Source organism: Artemia franciscana, chromosome 19 (genome assembly GCF_032884065.1).
Source record: "Artemia franciscana chromosome 19, ASM3288406v1, whole genome shotgun sequence".
NCBI lineage: Eukaryota > Metazoa > Arthropoda > Branchiopoda > Anostraca > Artemiidae > Artemia > Artemia franciscana.
Window position 1 is genome coordinate 5,954,983 of NC_088881.1, and position 18,560 is coordinate 5,973,542.

The window sequence follows — 18,560 nt, forward strand, 5'->3', positions numbered from 1 at the left end:
TATAGATAATCTATCATCCATTCATCTATCCTAGGGCAGAACTAAGGTAGATAGCTATAGAACTAAGGGATGATCGAGATTTTTGGGAAATCTTAGGATCAACTTGAATACAGCTGTTATTCTTTGATCAAATTAAAAGAAATTTTTAATTTGAAATGTTTTTTCAAAACACGTTTTTTCAATTTTTACAAACAAAGGGGTGCCATAGGACACTTCACGATGGTGTTATCAAGACATCGAGACTTATCATGACATTATCAAGGCTTACGACAAGTAGATGTAAGCATTAGCTTTTAAATGCGCACTTCGGTAACTCTTTATGATCTTTATGTTATCAGGCTTTACGACGCGTAGACGTAAGCATTAGCTTTTAAATGCGCACTTAGACGGCTTTTTGTGTTATTTGAGGGCCCCTATGTTGCTGGAGAAATGCACAAGAAAGAATAGACACGGTAGCAATAGAAATCAGCATTGCAAGTATTATTTCGAAATACCCCAAAAAATATTTTCGTGATTAATTTTTACTGCTGGGGTAAACTTAAATAATAGCTGCTATTCCTAGATAAAATTAAACGAAATTTTGATTTGACAGATTTTTTCAAAACACGTTTTTTTTAGTTTTTACAAACTAAGGGAACGCTGTTTTGCTTCCCAGGCTTTCCACTCCAGAAGTGGCACAAAAAAGCTATGTTTGAAGCTATACAATGGTGTTATCAACATGAATATATATAAAAAAAACACAAGATACAATTAAGAGCTTTTAAACATGTCTTCGGATGACTCTTTTTCGAAATTCCTTTAAGGTTGTTTTCGGATGAACATTAAGATTAATTGAAATAATAGTTACCATTCCTGAATCAGCTTCAAATGGCAATTTTTTTCCGGGAAAATATTTTTTAAGCTTGTCTTCAAACTTCTGGTTACTGTGGGTCGTAGCTTGGTCTTCAGTAGTTAGTTAAGGGGGGGGGGTTGAAAACTCTAGTTCATTGTTTTTGATCATGTAGATTTTAACAATACCTTTTTCATGCTTCCCGTACTTTCTAGTCCAGAAAATTGAACCAAAAGTTTGTGGTATTTGGTGTTTTATGATGGTTTTCAAGACGATTCTGTAAAAAGTACGTTGATACTATCAAGAGTTTGGAAATTAGCCATTAAACATCTCTCTATGGTGTTGTAGCAGTCCGCTGTTACTGCTAGTCAGCGCACGATTTACATAACTTCCTAAGGGGCTGGGAGGGGGCAATGCAAGAGGGGTGGGAGAATGAAGTTGTAAACCTTAGGCTTAGGGTTGTCGACCATGTACATCATGATGGTACCCTTATAATGTGTCCCAACCTTTCAGCTTCAGAAATGACACCAAAAAAGTATAGTTTTTTTAGTATAATATGGCTTTTTATTACGCCGTTATCGAGACGAATTTGTAAAAAGCACATAAAGAAAGGGGATACATCAGTACTCCCCATGTGAAAAAGTAATTTTCCTTCTTGTTCAAGGTGGGGAACTGTAATTTTCCGGTAGGAGAGTGTTTTTGACCATGGTGATTCCAATGGTGATTTTTTATTCCAATCTGACGCCTTTTAAGGGGCTTCTGGCTCTTTTTCAAAATTCACGTACATCTGTTTTTGTAATAATCTTTTACTATAGGCCTAAAGATTAATTGAAATTATAGTTACCATTCATGAATCAAACTCAAGTGGCATTCTTTTGTACTAAATAGTTTTTTTTTCAAAATGTGCTTTTAAACTTTCCGTCGCTATAGGCCGTGGTTCGCTCGTGATTAGGCTGCACTTGTCGCTGCAATTATGATAGTTCCGCGGGAGGGTGATATCAAGGCTTTAAACTTTACTGTGATAGCAATGTTTTGTCAGTGAGCTGACTTGAATTTATTTTGGTTTTAGAAAGTGAAGTTTTTGGAAAACACTTTCTAGAGCACGGTTTCTATGTTTTATAAAGTATGGTTTTAGAAAATACTGTACCGTTTTAGAAAACACTGTGGTTTTAGAAAGTATGGTTATGAAGCATGGGTGCTTAGAGAGGCTAAGGAAGATCTTTTAACTGTTTTTCCCAAAGGAATTGGCTAAGAATACTCTTAGATACCCGTCTGACAGGCCGTCTATCAAAGAATAAGTTGTTCAATAAATGTGGTTCGATTTCACTTTTTAGGATTATAATAAAAGAAAGGTTAAGATGGCTTGGCCATATATTACAGGAGAAGGATGAAATATTGCCAAAGGTTATGCCCAAATAAGGTGCGGAATGGACATAAGAAGAATTTAAATGAAACAGAAACTTCATGAGAGGAGATAGACAGTGAAGATTTGAATAGATTGGGGTGGAGCAGGAGCATGCGCAGCTCTGTTGGCCTCAGGTGGCCAACATTAAGCGACTATGTGTTTGTTGGCACTCACCTTGCACTATATATATATATATATATATATATATATATATATATATATACTAGCTGTTGGGGTGGCGCTTCGCGCCACCCCAACACCTAGTTGGTGGGGCGCTTCGCGCCCCCCAAGCCCCCCCGCGCGCGTAAGTCGTTACGCGCCATATTAGTTACGCGCCATTGTAGTTGTGTCCCTATGTCCCACCTGTGAATAGATATATATATATATATATATATATATATATATATATATATATATATATATATATATATATATATATATATATATATATATATATATATATATATATATATATATATATATATATATATATATATATATATATATATATATATATATATATATATATATATATATATATATATATATATATATATATATATATATATATATATATATATATATATATATATATATATATATATATATATGTATATATATATATGTTTCTTTGCTGTCCTATTGTCGATGCATATAAATAAATTGTCAGGTTTACCGACTCTTGAACATGCAACATATAATGGTCCATGGGAAAACAATCCGTATTCAGATCTATACCTCATGATTCTAATGATTGCCCTTGAGCTTTGTTGATGGTGATTGCTAATCGACGATTCCCTGTGTCGCCGTCGTCATTTATATATCCCCCTGTGCCCCCCGGCGTCCCCGTTGTAGTTGTGTCCCTGTGTCCCGGTCGTCATTTATATTCCATGTGTCCCGGTCGTCATTTGTGTCCCGGTGTCCCAGTCTGTGATTTCTCTTTGAGTGTCCCGGGCGTCATTTATATTCCTTGTGTCCCGGTGTCCCGGTCGTCATTTGTGTCCCGGTGTCCCGGTCTGTATATACATTCGTTTTTGAATTGTTTTTTTTTTAGTTTTTAGTTTTTTACCTTTTTTTAGTTTTTTTAGTTATACCTTATGATTCTAATGATTGTCCTTGAGCTTTGTTGATGGTGATTGCTAATCGAACATTCCCTGTGTCCCCGTCGTCATTTATATATCCCCCTGTGCCCCCCGGCGTCCCCGTTGTAGTTGTGTCCCGGTCGTCATTTATATTCCCTGTGTCCCGGTCGTCATTTGTATCCCAGTGTCCCGGTCTGTATATACATTCGTTTTTGAAATGGTATATGATGAAATAAATTTTTGTATTTTTCCCCTTTTTGTCTTTTTAGTTTTTTTTTTGGTTTTTACTTTTTTTTAGTTTTTTTTTTTTTTTCTTTTTTTTTTTTTTTATTTTTTTTTGTTTTGTTTTTCTCCTTTATTTTTCATTTTTTTTTCCTTTTTTTTTCATTTTTTTTTTTTTTTTAGGTTTTTAGCTTTTTGAGTTTTTTTATAAGTTTTTAGTTTTTTTTTCTTTTTAGTTTTTTTGTAGTTTTTACCTTTTTTTTTAGTTTTTTTAGTTTTTTTTTACTTATGTCCTGGTCGTCATTTATACTCCCTGTGTCCCGGTCGTCATTTGTGTCCCGGTGCTTTGTTGATGGTGATTGCTAATCGAACATTCCTTGTGTCCCGGTCGCTTTCTCTTTGAGTGTCCCGGTCGTCATTTATATTCCCTATGTGGCGGTGTCCCGGTCGTCATTTGTGTCCCGATGTCCCGGTTTGTAATTTCGTTTGTCGAAGAGTCAACACAGAAACATGACGTCACCTGATCCACAGACAGACAGAAAGACAACTTATTTTTATATATACAGAAGATATATATATATATATATATATATATATATATATATATATATATATATATATATATAATTTTATATATGATTATTTAGCGTAAATAATTATGTTGTGTATAGAAATATAGATCTCTTTATGGAAGATATGTACACAACGACCGCAATGTCTTACTGAAGTACTAAAATTTTAGGCGATTTGCATCAAGCCCTTTCTGTAGCTTCAGAGTCTCTCAAAGATTTACAAAGTGACAAGAAATCGAGTTTTCAGCTTTTGAAAGAAGAAATAGCAACATTGAAGGTGTCAATACTTTTATTGTATTCTGTCCTGAAACCACGCACTGGTTACGATTTTGTTGAAGTTTGGTCGACTGAGATTAAAGAGTTTCAAGAGACAAATTTGTCTGAAGGTACGGTTGCCAGCTTGTAAATTTGTATATAGAACATATAGATTTGTAATTTTGATTTATTTTATATAGATTGTAGTTTTATTTTTTTTATTGTAGATTTGTAGATTAGTATTTTTCCGAAGGTAGGGTTGCCAGCTTGTAGATTTGTATATAAAATACATACATTTGTAGATTTGTATATAGAATTTGTATTGTCTGTAATCATTATATATATTAATCCTTTTCTGTACAAATGATACGTTGGGTCGGGTTGTGTGTACGTTCCAAAGGGAAGTACGTTGGGGCATCAAAGATGTAACAAAATCGATTTTCATCTCCTTCTCTTTCTAAAATCTTTCTGCGAATTCTAATTTCTCGATTTCTGTCGGACAATACTTTTTGTAATGCGGGGTAGGTATTGTTTATTCAAATGCTCTGGAAATTTGTTCTGAAAAATGTAGAAAAAACATGTGGATCTCTTAAAAATTTTCTATTTGTCGAAACACAGGTCTTCGACCCGAAGCTTATCGATATGCTAAGCCAGTATTTGTGGTTCTCGCTAAAACTGGATCTTGGGTACATAGGTCAGTATTTTTTGGGATCTAAAATTGGGGCAGTAGTTTGTTAATTTTGGGATCCAAAGGCATTTTAAGTTAGGAGAGTAGTTCCCAATTCCGGTGTCCTAGGATTTTGGTTCATAAAGTTTTCTAATTAGGTTCCAAGCGATGGTACCAGTTCACGGGAACTTGGGGACGAGGCAAGGATTTTTTTTTTTGATTTTGTTTAATGAACACACAAAATCTAGTAAAAGAGCTTTTTAATTTGTTTTTGCTAAGTGGAGAGAGAAAAGAAATGGATTTTGAAGTCAATGTTGCATTTACCAGTCCTCCCCCTCCTGATTGGCGTGCCCATTCTAAAGAGTAGGGCCTCTATGAAATTTTGCTTTCATTTGTCATTGTTTAGAGTAACTACGGACGTTCTGCGCAAGACATAAATGTTTCATTCTTATAAGAGCCTACTTTGGCTGTTAGTGCATCAAGGAACGTTTGTTCCCTGCTTTATTTCATCTACGTTAATGACGTTAATGACGTTTTCCTAGCAAAGTACTGATCCCATTGGTACTCATCGAACGCACTATCATTTTATCTAATTACTTTACTGATCCTCCTGAGCACTGAATTTAGCCAACAGTATCCTGTTGATGGCTCTAGCCTCTCTTGTGTCCTGGGAAAAGTCTTGATTTCCTTCCCTTCCCCTTGTTCACACCAAATTTTCAGGCCAAAGTTGGACAAATTTTTCATTTATTAACAAAATTATTTTCAATTTATTAATAATCTATTTATAATTTATTAATTCATTAACAATTTGTTCTTAACTAAATTTATTATTTAATTATTATTAGTTATTTGAATTAAATTATTTTAATTGTTATTGTTCAATTTACTTATCCGTATTTTTTTTTTAATTTTGATTTATATTTTTTTAATTAATTAACAATTTATTTATTAATTTCATTTATTAACTGAGCATTCTACTTTATTTTGAAAAAAAAAAATACATAAAACGATTATAACCCGTTCGATTATTTATTTTTCAAATTGTTCGCTCCTGAAATTTCTGCGCCAGGAGCAAGTGCCCCTCTGCTACCACTCCCCCCTAAAAGTGCCTCTGTACTATCCCCAGTTAGATAGCTTCAGTTTTCTTAGGTACTAAAACTCAGAAGCTACTGCCCTGACCTCAGATCCATAGAGGTCCGGCCAGGGTAACGAAGCACCGACTTAAGTTTTATCGTTTTTTTTACTATTTAGAAAAAATTGATTATTTTTCGATTGTTTGATTTTTGATTTATTTATTATTTCATTTCACTTAGCTTAGGAACTTGAGACTTTGTGACGGCACAATTTTTTTTTATGATGCTATGTTTGTTTCTGGACGCCTGAGAAGATTGAACTCGTTAAAGATTGAATGTGGTGAACGGACTCAAAAGACACTAAATCATCAAAAATTTGCTGAAGATCTGAAGAAGTTTTTCTTGAAAAATGATTTTAGGGTGGTTGCACTCATTTGTGTGAAAAAATAAAGTTCGGAAGAGGCTAATTAAAGCAAAAATTTTAATACACACATAGAAATATGCTAAAGTTTGGGTATATTGGCTGGTGATCTTCAAGTGAATTTCTTGTTCCTGGAATAATGAATTTAATTAAAACTATGATGGTGAGTAAGAAGGGGAATTTCCCCCTTAAGATTGGTTCAACGGACCAATTTTAAACTCGGTTAGGTTGTAAGAGCTAGTGTTCTACTAGCAGTATTTAGGGGATGCAGACTCGATCCTGCTACCTTAGTTTAGACTTTGGACCTGCTTAAGCCTTCTTAGGCAACCAGAAGGAGACTTCATTATTCCTGATGTTTAGTTGTTGCAAAAACATCCTCACATAGAGGATGGATTTACGTACGCAGATCGATCTTCTACGTTTGTTGTACGTTGTAGGCTGTTCGTTCGTTCTGGTATATTTTTTTGGGCTTCCTCTATGGTGTGAACCAGTTGGTTACCAGTGAAGCGCTGCTTCTGGTAGTTGGGGATTCCCCTTTCACTGTATATGGCCACGGTATCCCTACCCGTGGTTTCTTGTGAAATCTCTCACAAGAAACTGGCCTGTCTTGTGGTGGATGGAATGTCATTCATCTTCTGCTACCCGTGGATTTTGAGGATTCTTCTTAGATATAAATTTTCGAAAGCAAGTATCATTGACTCTTGTTCCTAGTTCGAGTATCAGTTTTCGGCTGTGTGAAAGAGAACTGTCGTAAATTTGCTGTTGAAAATAGAGCCATAGAGAGAAAATTTGCCACCCCTTTGGGTGCCAAAACTTCCCTAGTCTGTTCAAGGCTCCATTGTTTTGACTAATTTTTGTGAGTAATTTTTTAGAGATTGAATTAATTTTCTAAATTATGCTTCCGATGTATTGAAAATCAATGACTTGCTCTGTATGCTGCTATCCACATTTGATGGTCAAGATTAAGTCCGGGTAGCCATGCATTTCGTTTTCTCATTATTTATTTTTTGGCCGATTTGGCGTCATTTTTCTATCACCTGGTCTTGGAGCTCTCGGAGTCGTTGCATGATACCTGGATCCTATTTGAGGGGGAATTTAGACGCGGAGCCTAAATTTTATAATCACAAAATTTAAGAATCCTATAAAATTTGTGGAAAACAAGCAGAAACTTCCACTATGTGTCGTGGAACCGATTTCCACGACATTTCGTGGAAACCGATTTCGTGGAACTGATGTGGAACACATGGACCCGATTTCACCTCTGTGGAGAGAGGAATGGAGGTTCACAAATCCTGTTGGTCTAAAGGAGGTTCACAAATCTTATTGGTCTGTAAATCCAACAGAAAAGGCTTTCAGATCTCACTTGAAAATTTTTGGAAAGAAGATTGTGTCTTAATTGTGTCTTTTTTTGAGTGAAATGATGTCATTTCACTTGCTGATAGATAAGTCTATCATCCATCCGTCCATAAATCATTCCTAGGGTAGTTGATTCTTCCAGAATGCGTCGTTGGTTTCTCACCAAGCTTCAGGTATGAAAAGACTAGTTGGCTAGTAGCGCCTTTTTGGAATTAAGGCCCGATCTAACGATCCTTATTTTAGGGACGCAGAAGGGTTCTCAAAATCCTTGTCAGCAGCGCATCTACAAGAATGGAATGATAATGCACACGAGATCTGGTAGGAGGTAAAAGTTAGTGTACTAGTTGTGTCACCGTCTGACATCTACGTAAGGAGCTCGAAGGGGTCCCTAATTTGGTGTTGTCAAGGGTTATTTGATCTCAACGGAACAGGGGGAAAGAGGCAGTGTTCAAACTATGAATTTCTCCCATAATATGGGATTTGAATTCATTCGGCGGAGGAAAGTAGAGTGTCTCAATTTTTGAAATCAGGGTATCTACCAGGAGGAGTTTCCGGGTATCAAGCAGACTTAGCCACAGATAAAGTTTGATGTGCTAGTTTTATCAAGACATCTTTCATAAGAGCAGGTGAGATCACAACCGGATTCGGGGGAATAACAACTAGTGTCTTATCTGTGACTTTTGGAAACTTGTTAGTCTGGACCCATTTTGACCTTTATCTAAGAAGGGACACTTGAATAGGGGCTTCCAAGTTCTTGAAATAAACTCATCTATTAGAAAGGGGACGTTGAACCCAAAAAAACGTGTTAGATTTTTAACCCCAGAAAAACGTGTGAAATTTAGTTTGTGGTTTCCGAACACACTTCCTTTTCTGGATACACTCTAAGCCTTGCTTGCTGGCAATTGTTGCTTCAGTTCCTTTGGTGTTCTAGTCGAAGCAACTCTATTATCTTCTGTGACCTATGTGGATCAGTCGTGACGGTTGCATTTTATTAATATTGGTAGTAGTTTATTTGTTTCTAGTTTATTTTAGTTTTTATCTTTGTTTCTTCTATGCTGAAGACGCCTCGTTTTCATACAGACGAAATATCCGCGCGTTTTAGTTTTTCTCGCCACTGGCCGCAGTCATGTTTATTTGTTCTTCATTGAGTTTTTTCTCTCTTTTTTGTCCTTTGTCATGGTTGGCCAGTTTGGCTTAAGATCTTTCATTCGAAAACGACTTGCAGAAGCAACAGAGGTTGAATTTGCCCTTAAAACAAAATGCCAAACTTATGAATTTTATTAATAAAATAAATTCCTTATAAATCTGAGAGAAAATAGTTACAAAATTGTGTCTTACGCGAGAATTATGTCTATCTCCAAGATTTTCTTTCGAATTACACCCTTCTAGTCAGACAGCTTTCGTGAAAGAGTTGGCCAAACTGAACCAGTAGGTTCAGCGAAAAGCACGCTAAGCAAAAATAAATGAATGATGATTAGCGAAAAAGCTGTTAATTTTCTTTAATTAAGTTATTATAATTATTAATTTAATTTTAGTTAGCAAGTCGATTAGTTTGATTTGCTAATTCTTTAAAGTTAGTTAAATAAGTGAAATAAAAGCTATTAAAACTTAATCCAAAAATTATATAAATAACTAAAAGTTATGAAAAATAAAAGAGTCTCTTTACTGACGAAAACTCTTTGGTTATTAAATAAAAATTATTGTACTGAAAGAATATAATTTTATTGAACTGAGATCTACTATGCTACAATTCTATTGTGCTATAAATACTTTCGCTTATATTACATTTCGCTAGTGCTAAAAACACTTCCCTAGAGATAAAAACAGGTATGGACAAAGTTCCAAAGCTGCCAGGAGCAGAATTCGACAGAATTCCAAAAGCTGCCGACACTTTAGCAGCACAACTTGTGTTTTGAAAGCTTTTTTTTTTAGCAAAAAGTGTTTTTATATGTAAAAAATTGTATTTTCAGGCAAAATCTGCCAACAAATTTGAAAACTGCCAAGTGACATTGCTGCTTTGATACCCCACTTTTTCCATGGTGGGACAAAACCACTTTTCCTTAGTGCTATATTTTCCTGGAGTCTAAAATACTCTTCCCCAGTACTATATTCCCTAGGGCTAAAAATACTTTTTCCTACCAATATTTTCCTACTGAATCCTCATATACGGTACCAAACACAAAAAAGAGATGAATGCAAAATTCTAAAACCCAGAAATTTTGCAACTTTATTTCCCAACTTTATCAACTTGGCAAAGGAATAGCTCAGCTATCAGAAATTTCAAGTGTAACTTTTATTCTAAGCTAGTATTCAGTATTGGGAATATAGCTTCGGCTGTAGAAGTAAATGCCCCTGACAATTTGTGTAATAATAAAAACCAGTATTTTGTATCATGTGTCACATCTTCGTTTTTTTTTTGAATTGATCAATTTCGCATGTGAATGGATCACCATCAAAAATCAAAATACGGTCTGTGTTTTTAGGCATAGCATTCGGCTTAGGGAATTTATTATTGGCCCTAGAAGAAGGTGACCTTAACAGCGTGAAAGAAGCTCAAGAGATTTTATCCCCCTTGCTCAAAGATGAACAAAACATTCTGGTGCAACTGCTTATCGATGGAACGGAAATTTCGATTTAAACCCCTTGTTAGAAAGGTAAGGAAATAAAAATTAGGGTTTTATAATTGTATAAAGTTATGTTTAAAGTTATTTGTATAAAGTTTTTTTTCTCACAGGGTGATATATTCCAAAATTAGCTTTAAATTTCTTGTTCAAATAAGAAGAACAGTGAAAATAAACAATAGTTGATTTGGTTAAAAGGATTTTACTCCTTAAAGGATTACCCTATCTTGTCGATTAGAACAGTTTTTTGTTGCCAAATTGTTTAGAATTGGTTGGGTGGTCTTGCCATAACTTCTAAGCTTGGATATGGGATCTGAATAAGCGACAGAAAACTAAAAGCCGACATCAACTTTCCTAGAAATTTTTGAAAAAGTATTTAACTTCTCCCATTTTGTACTAGAGACAGAGATATTCCGTTTTAATGAAACTTATATCATTAGAAAGTGTGAATTCTGATTTTTGGTTAAAATGGAGCAGAATTTCGCACTAAAGTTCAGGTAAGGGAAGTCCCTCAAAATACTTTAGCATGCCTGGGATAGCAGCCGATTTTAGAAGACGTTAAAAATTGGTTTAAATGAAATATCATTTGAGCAATTTGGCAACATTGTGAGCTCCCTATGGTGCTACCCACTTGGATTGAAAACCTTGTCAAACTGCAGATTCGCAATAGTTCTCCATGGTGGTAAGTACTACTAATACTACTAGCAGATCACTGCAGTGCCAAGCCGCATGAGGCCAACATAGCTACGCACACTCCTCCATCCTTTTCTCTTCAAGCCCTCATCTTTACACCCTCTCAAGAAGTTCTAATTTCCTTTAAATCTTTCCGTACGACATCCTGGTATTTCACAATCTGTCATCCACACATGCTTTGGCGTTTACTAGTGATATAAAAATATACTTGGGGAATTGTCCGTGAAGTGATAGGAAGTGAAAAAAAAGATACGAGTATAACCGATTTAAAAACTAATAATAGAATTATTCATGATAAATTGGAAATAGTAAATTACATGGTTGAGTATTCTTCGAAGATTGGTAGTGTTAAACTGAATGAAGTGTCTAGAGGTGGTGGTGCCGTCAATATTAACACACATCCTTTAAGCATGCAGGATGGGTTTGAATTTGTACCATGTACTGTTGAAGAAGTTGAAAAAATTGTTTGTAGCCTTAAATCAAATTCTTCTGGTGTAGATGGATTGAACCTAAAGGCTTTTAATTTTGTGTCGGTGTATCTTTCGCCGGTACTGGTTTATTTAATTAATCTCTCAATGCTTAAAGGACATTTCCCGTCGGAACTGAAACAGTCTAAAATCATACCTTTACATAAAGGTGGGGACCCCTCGGACCCCTGTAATTGGCGACCAATTTCCATTTTACCTTTATTTAGTAAAATTTATGACAAAGTTATTCATAAGCGATCGTATGATTTTTTGGATTCGAAGAAAATAATGCATAATGGACAGATTAGTTTCAGAAGTAAACATTCCACTAGCCATGCAGCACACCATCTTTTAAGTTTTGTTGATAATGCGCTTGAAAATAATATGGTTCCTTTAACTGTTTTTTGTAGATTTCCGTGAGGCTTTTGACACTGTTGATTTTAATATTCCTGTAAGTAGACTAAGTGGGCTTGGGTTAGGTAGTACTTGTGTAAAGTGTTTTTCATCGTACTTGCATGGCCGGACTATCAAAGTTGCTTTATCAGATATATTAAGCCGAGAGCTCGGTGTTAAGTGTGGAGTGCCTCAAGGTTCCGTGCCGGGACCTCTACTTTATCTTATTTATGTTAATTCTTTGGCTTCACATGTTGGAGTTGAGGCGCTAACCTCTTTCGCGGACGACACTGCGATAACAGTAATTGGTAGTTGTTTGGTGCAGGTTGTACATAAGGCAATTTAGCACTTAAACGTTTGCGCAGTTTTATAGTAGGTAGTTCCCTAGCAGTTAACGCATCTAAAACAAATTACATTATCTTTAGTAGAACAGGTAGGTTACTTAATGACAATAATAAAAAAATTTTTTGGACATTTACCCATTAATCAAGTTTTTGAAGTTAGGTATTTGGGGTTTTATTTAGATAATAATATTAGTTGGAAAAGGTATTGTAGTGTCTAGGAATTATGAGACGTGTAAAAAAAAAAAAACATTTCCATTCAAGATTTTAAATTCATTTATTTTTCCCTTGTTCATCCTTATATAGATTAAGGTTGTGTTCATTGGGCCAGCAGTTTTTTTTCTAATTATAAAAGGATCCAGATTTTGCAAAATAAAAGCATTCGATTGATTGCGGACATAAAAGAGCAGGTTGAATCCAAAACTATTGCTAGCTTTTCCCGGTGTAATGTTTTAAATGTTGGTCAGATTCGTGACTACCAGGCATGAATTTTTGTGTTCCAAAGCATGAGACATATATGCCCTGAGTATTTTCATGATTATTTTTCCATGAATCAGGAGCACCATAATTATGATACAAGAAATTCACAACTTTTAAGCCATGAAAAAAGAAAAACAGTCAGATCATCATATGTGGTTCATAATCTGGGGCCTTCTGTTTGGAATAATCTGCCGGCTAGCATCAGGGAGTCTGTCACTTTATACGGGTGTAAAAATAAATTGAAAACATTTTATTTTGATAATAGATTTTGAAGGACGGGAGGTTTTTGATGTCTTTTTTCGCAGTTTCTTGGGGTGGGGTTGGGGCTGAAGCCGGATAATAATATTTAATAGGATTAATAGAATTTGTGCATTGTTTTCATGTGTATGTGTTGTTGTTTTTTATATATAAGATAGGCTAGGTGGATAATCATGAGATGTTATGTTTAGATATTTATTTATAAGATATAAATCATAATATGAATTTGCAGCACAAGTCCTTAGGACTTTCTTTTTGCTGCAATAATTTATTAGTGTTGTCATTTTTATTTATGTTTATATTGTGGATAAAAAGAAAACCTACCTACCTAGTCCATAATATCCTTTAGGGGCTCAGCTCCCCAAGGACACCCTCCGGCGTAGTTTGCAGTCATGGTTCTGGTTACGCAAACCTGTGAAAATTCCATCCTGACACCACTCTGAGACCACGGAACATGGATTTACCTGTGAGAGGTAGGGACGGAGACAGGAGCTTGTATTGGAGCTGCGATCCCTATCCTTCTCACAGCGCCAGAATAGCTCCAAGCTTTTATACCCAGACTAAAATCGTCAAGGCTAGTCCCTTGAAAAAATCAACTAATGAATCCGAGGCTTGCAAAACTATTTTAAGGTATTTAATTCCCTTAAGTGGAAATGTTTTATAGCCACATCTATATATATAAAAATAAGTTGTCTGTCTGTGTGTCTGTCTGTCTGTCAGGTGACGTCATGTTTCTGTGTTGACTGACGTCATGAAATTAGTTGTCGTCATTTTTGCTTTGACGGTGACGTCATTCAAGATATTTAAGACATATGTTCACGTAGAAATCTATTAATGTTTAAGTTTAAAATGACTGATGAACTTACAATGGCAAAAGCCGATGAAGATGCTCAAAGAGTCTATGCCAAAAAACTTGCTGCTGATAGAGAAAGTCAGAAAAGAAAGCGTGCCGAGGAATCAAAAGAACAGCAAGGAAACAGGCTTGAGGCTGATAGAGAAAGAAAGAACAGAAAGCGTGCCGAGGAATCAAAAGAACAGCAAGGAAACAGGCTTGAGGCTGATAGAGAAAGAAAGAACAGAAAGCGTGCCGAGGAATCAAAAGAACAGCAAGGAAACAGGCTTGAGGCTGATAGAGAAAGAAAGAACAGAAAGCGTGCCGAGGAACTACCAGAGCAACGCGGAAGCAGACTTGCTGCTAAAAGAGAAAGTGAAAAAAGAAGGCGTGCCGAGGAATTACAAGAACAGCAAGAAATCAGGCTTGCTGCTGATAGAGAAAGTAAGAAAAGAAAGCGTGCCGAGGAATCACAAGAACAGCAAGAAATCAGGCTTGCTGCTGATAGAGAAAGTAAGAAAAGAAAGCGTGCCGAGGAATCAGAGCAACCTGAAAGTTATCGCCTGGCATTCAGGTACAACCCAGTCGATGATTATAGCTTGTATATCATAAAAGGCTTAATGAAATGGAGAGGTCAATTTTTATTAAAAAAAGAAGAAAAAAAAACACCGTATGCAGTTATGAAGTTTTTGGTAGTAGTGGGTAGCAAATTTTAGAAAAAGAAACATGTACGGAAAAAAGGAGCAGAAATAACGTAAAAATATATGACACCAAACAGCTTAATAGACTGTTAATGTTTGAATTTGTATGGATTAAAACCGTTAACAAATTAAACTAATTAGTTTTACTTATTTACTTTTACGGCTCAGCGTAGCAACGCTGACGAAAATATGGTACTCCCCCAAAACTTTATAGTTTGAAAAAAGAACAATATTGAAAAATCGTGATTTTCAATTACGGATAGATCAACATTGGTCTAGAGGACAAAAACTCTTTATATTTTGATGTCCTTGGTGCTTCAATTATTTAAATGAGCCTAAATTTTGAATGGGAATGTTGAAAATATTTAAGTAGAAATGAGTGAGTGATTAGAATGTTCTGTGTATGATGAGAGCTAGTTACCTCAATGTATACTTGGAACATGATGGTTATACGGCACTGGACTTTACAGTCAGGAAGTGCAATTCCTGTTTACCTTCCCAAGATTTCTTCAGATGCCCATTTAGAACTAGATTGACTCTGCCTGGGCTTACAGAGTCATGCTACTGACACCGCTCTTTACCAAATAACCAGTGACACCAGAACTCAAATCTCTGTCCTCAGAGACGAAGGATTTCAATTCTAGCGCCCTAACCTATTGACTGGAACGTTTTTGAGAACGGTAAGGAAAAGGACCAAGTAGTGGTGAACGTTATCATTTTCAGTGGGTGATATCCAAAGCTTTATTTTGAAAGGTACTTTAGTAAGTAAAAGGCTTCTTGGGACAGTTAAGAAATAATGATCTATAATCAAGATTTATGGTGGATTCAACATTATTACCCGGTGGGACAAGGCTCAACAAGTCTGGTCACCTTTTTGAATTGAATAAACTTCTTTCAGATAGGCCTTGCGCTTTATCTGATAGATTCTTCATCTCTAAGACGTACTTTATCAGACAGTTGGCGATGGACCTGTGATGGCCTACAGCTATAAAGAATGGTAGCATTAACTTGCCATTTAGGAGGTGGTCAGACCAGAAGCTAGGACCCTCGTCACAATGAAACTGCTAGAAAGTGATCGTCTTTTTGTTCTGCTTCCAAATCTTGGGGTTTTGATTGAACTGTCACGATTGATTTCTGCACCGTAAAGATAAAGGCTGGAGTTTCTCCTTGACGGCTTTAACAACACCAACAAAATTGTCATAAGTTTTAGATCTTAAAGAACATTGATAAGCTTGTAAAGAATTCTCGAAAAATCATTTTCCTGGTCTTCACAAACATTCTCAAATGCTTTCTAATATAGCTGGGTGACAGGTTTAAGCATGATGAAATGTCCAGAAAAGGTATAATATGGCTTTCTTCAAAAACATTAATAAGATCGTAAAGAATTCTTGAAAAATCATTTTCCTGGTCTTCACAAACATTCTCAAATGCTTTCTAATATAGCTGGGTGACAGCTTGAAGCATGATGGCATGTCCAAAAAAGGCTTAATAATACGGCTTTCTAGTCATAACTGTTCTAGTTTCTCCTTCTAAAAGGATTCAAGTCTTGAACACAATTTCTTCAAATCTACTGCCCCTCATTGTGGGACTAATGCTCAATCTATAACAAAAAGCTCAATTTACACAATATGCCCAAAAAAGCTTCTCAAAACAAAAATGTTCCCGATCTGCCTTTGTTATAAAAAGCCTACGTTGACATCAGTGTAGAAAATGGATGTTCTAAGATAGTTTGTAGTCACAATAAATTATTGTTAAATTTGTGCTTATACAAACTTGATAACTATTTTTTGCTTCATCTTTCCACTTCTCTCTTCATTTTTCCTCCTCTTTCTGTGACTAAAAGTACCGAGTTATCTTATAGTTCTTCCTAGTGATGATATCATACACTGTGGAATAAAATGGTTGCTATAGATTATAAAAGATAGCTTGGTACTTATATGATAAACCCCCGACCGCTCAAGTTGTTCCTTCGTTGACGCATTGTAGAACCGGTTTTTTTGTTAGTTTCTTTCAGTTTGGCATGAGTCAAGACAAAGAAAAGTGACAGAATAGATAGAAAATATATAATTTGGGCTACATATTTGCACTTTAGGGGGTTGGTGAAAAGTATTTGGAGAGTGTGGAGTTAGAAAACAATTCTTAATACATAATATGCAGAATAATTGTACCTAACACATTAGGCATGCAGACCAGCTATACTTTACCCCCCCCCCCCCGTAATATGAAAATATATAGCCCAAATATGTTCTTAAAATATTATATTTTTATCATACCTAGGTATATCCCATTAGGATTGGGTGCCAGTGAAGAATATTAGGTCGGGGGTATATCATACAAGTACCTATAGCCCTTTTTAATGGATTAAATAAAGAGTGCAACGATGTAACAATTTACTGCTTATGTCTTTCTAACAGACATTTCAGTATTTCAGCTAATCTGGGTCTCATGGGCTTACCTTTACACTAAAATTTTTGTTTCATGATTGCATATGCCCTTCCGGGGCCGTGCGTGGAAAACCACAACGATGTACAACTTTCATTCAAAGTACCAAGGTCATCCTTTTTGCCTCCTGTACCCGTCTTAGGGCTATTCAAGACTGAAAATTGTGATATTCTGACACTTTCCCTTTGATTGTACCAAAACTATGAAATGTTAGAGCAGTATGAGATTTGATCTGTGCACCAGAATTTCCGGCAGACAGTTTTTTGGTCTGTGTACTAAAAATTTATCCGGAAGCGTTGCCACGTAGAACCGTGACGTGGTGCAGGGTCATGCGCCGGAATTATTTCTGGGGTAGTGAATGATAATAAGAAAATAAGTTGTTGAAAAGTTGAAAAAGAAGTGTCCTGAAATTCGAAGAAATTTAGCATTTCGAAAAGATGTGTCCCTATCCCTCTCTCCTACACCCTCTTGCATACTACTACTACTACTAATAACTCACTGCAGCACCAAGCCGCCTAAGGCCAACACAGCTACGCACACTCCTCCAACCTAATCTATTCAAGGCTCTTTATACCCTCCCGGGAAGTTCCCATTTCCTTTAAATCTTTATTTATGACATCCTCCCAACCCAGACAAGGACGACCTGCTTTCCGTGTAGCCCCAGATGGTTGGCCAAAAAGTGACAATCTTCGGCAATCTGTCATCCTTCATCCGCAGAACGTGGCCTAGCCATCTCAACCTTTCTTTTATTATAGCCATAGAAAGCGGGATTGAACCACATTTTTCGTACAACCTACTGTTTGAAATACGATCAGTCAGCTGGGTATCCAGAACAATCCGTAGGCAATTTCTCTGGAAAACATCTAGTAAATTGTCATCTGCTTTTCGGAGCGCCCATGCTTCAGAGCCATATTTGACCACACCTGCCTGCCATGTGTTCATGTGTGTCATCTGTCACGTGTGCGTACATGTGTTCAGTGTCTAGCATTGTTCAAAAATTTGGAATGGTGGGTTGCATAAACGTGGGTTTGTTTCTACATTGTTTTAAAACAAGAGCTAAGAGCCCATATGGCGCTTGTGACGAGGCAAGAAGAGCCAAAAGTTCATATGGTATGAGCTGTAACAAAATTCTAACAATCAATAGATTGATTTAAAAGGAACATCAGAGGCTTAATGCCGGTCAGGATTTAAAATAAGAGCTCTGAGTCACGATGTCCTTCTAAATATCAAAATTAGAGTCGAGAAAACGACTTTATCAAGTCAATTTGTGCAGCTCCCTGACACGCCTACCAATTTTCATCGTCCTAGCACATCCAGAAGCACCAAACTCGCCAAATCACTGAACCCCTCCCCCCAACTCCCCCAAAGAGAGCGAATCCACTACGGTTACGTCGATCACGTATCAAGGACATTTGCTTATTCTATCCACCAAGCTTCATCCCGATTCCTC

At 36.1% G+C, this 18,560-nt stretch overlaps 1 protein-coding gene across 3 annotated transcripts in view; it reads left to right on the forward strand.

Annotated features, from left to right (window-relative positions):
* The window catches only part of LOC136039217 (uncharacterized), a 91,612-nt gene that overhangs the window by 32,463 nt on the left and 40,589 nt on the right, over positions 1-18,560 (forward strand). For 2 of the 3 annotated variants that reach the window (XM_065722748.1, XM_065722749.1), the window contains 2 exons: positions 4,281-4,496; positions 10,366-10,536. In XM_065722748.1, the coding sequence (XP_065578820.1) occupies positions 10,465-10,536 (72 nt within the window). In that variant the 5' untranslated portion in view covers positions 4,281-4,496; positions 10,366-10,464. Of the gene's footprint in view, positions 1-4,280; positions 4,497-10,365; positions 10,537-18,560 lie in introns of those variants that run through there. The other variant, XM_065722750.1, reaches the window with a different exon arrangement.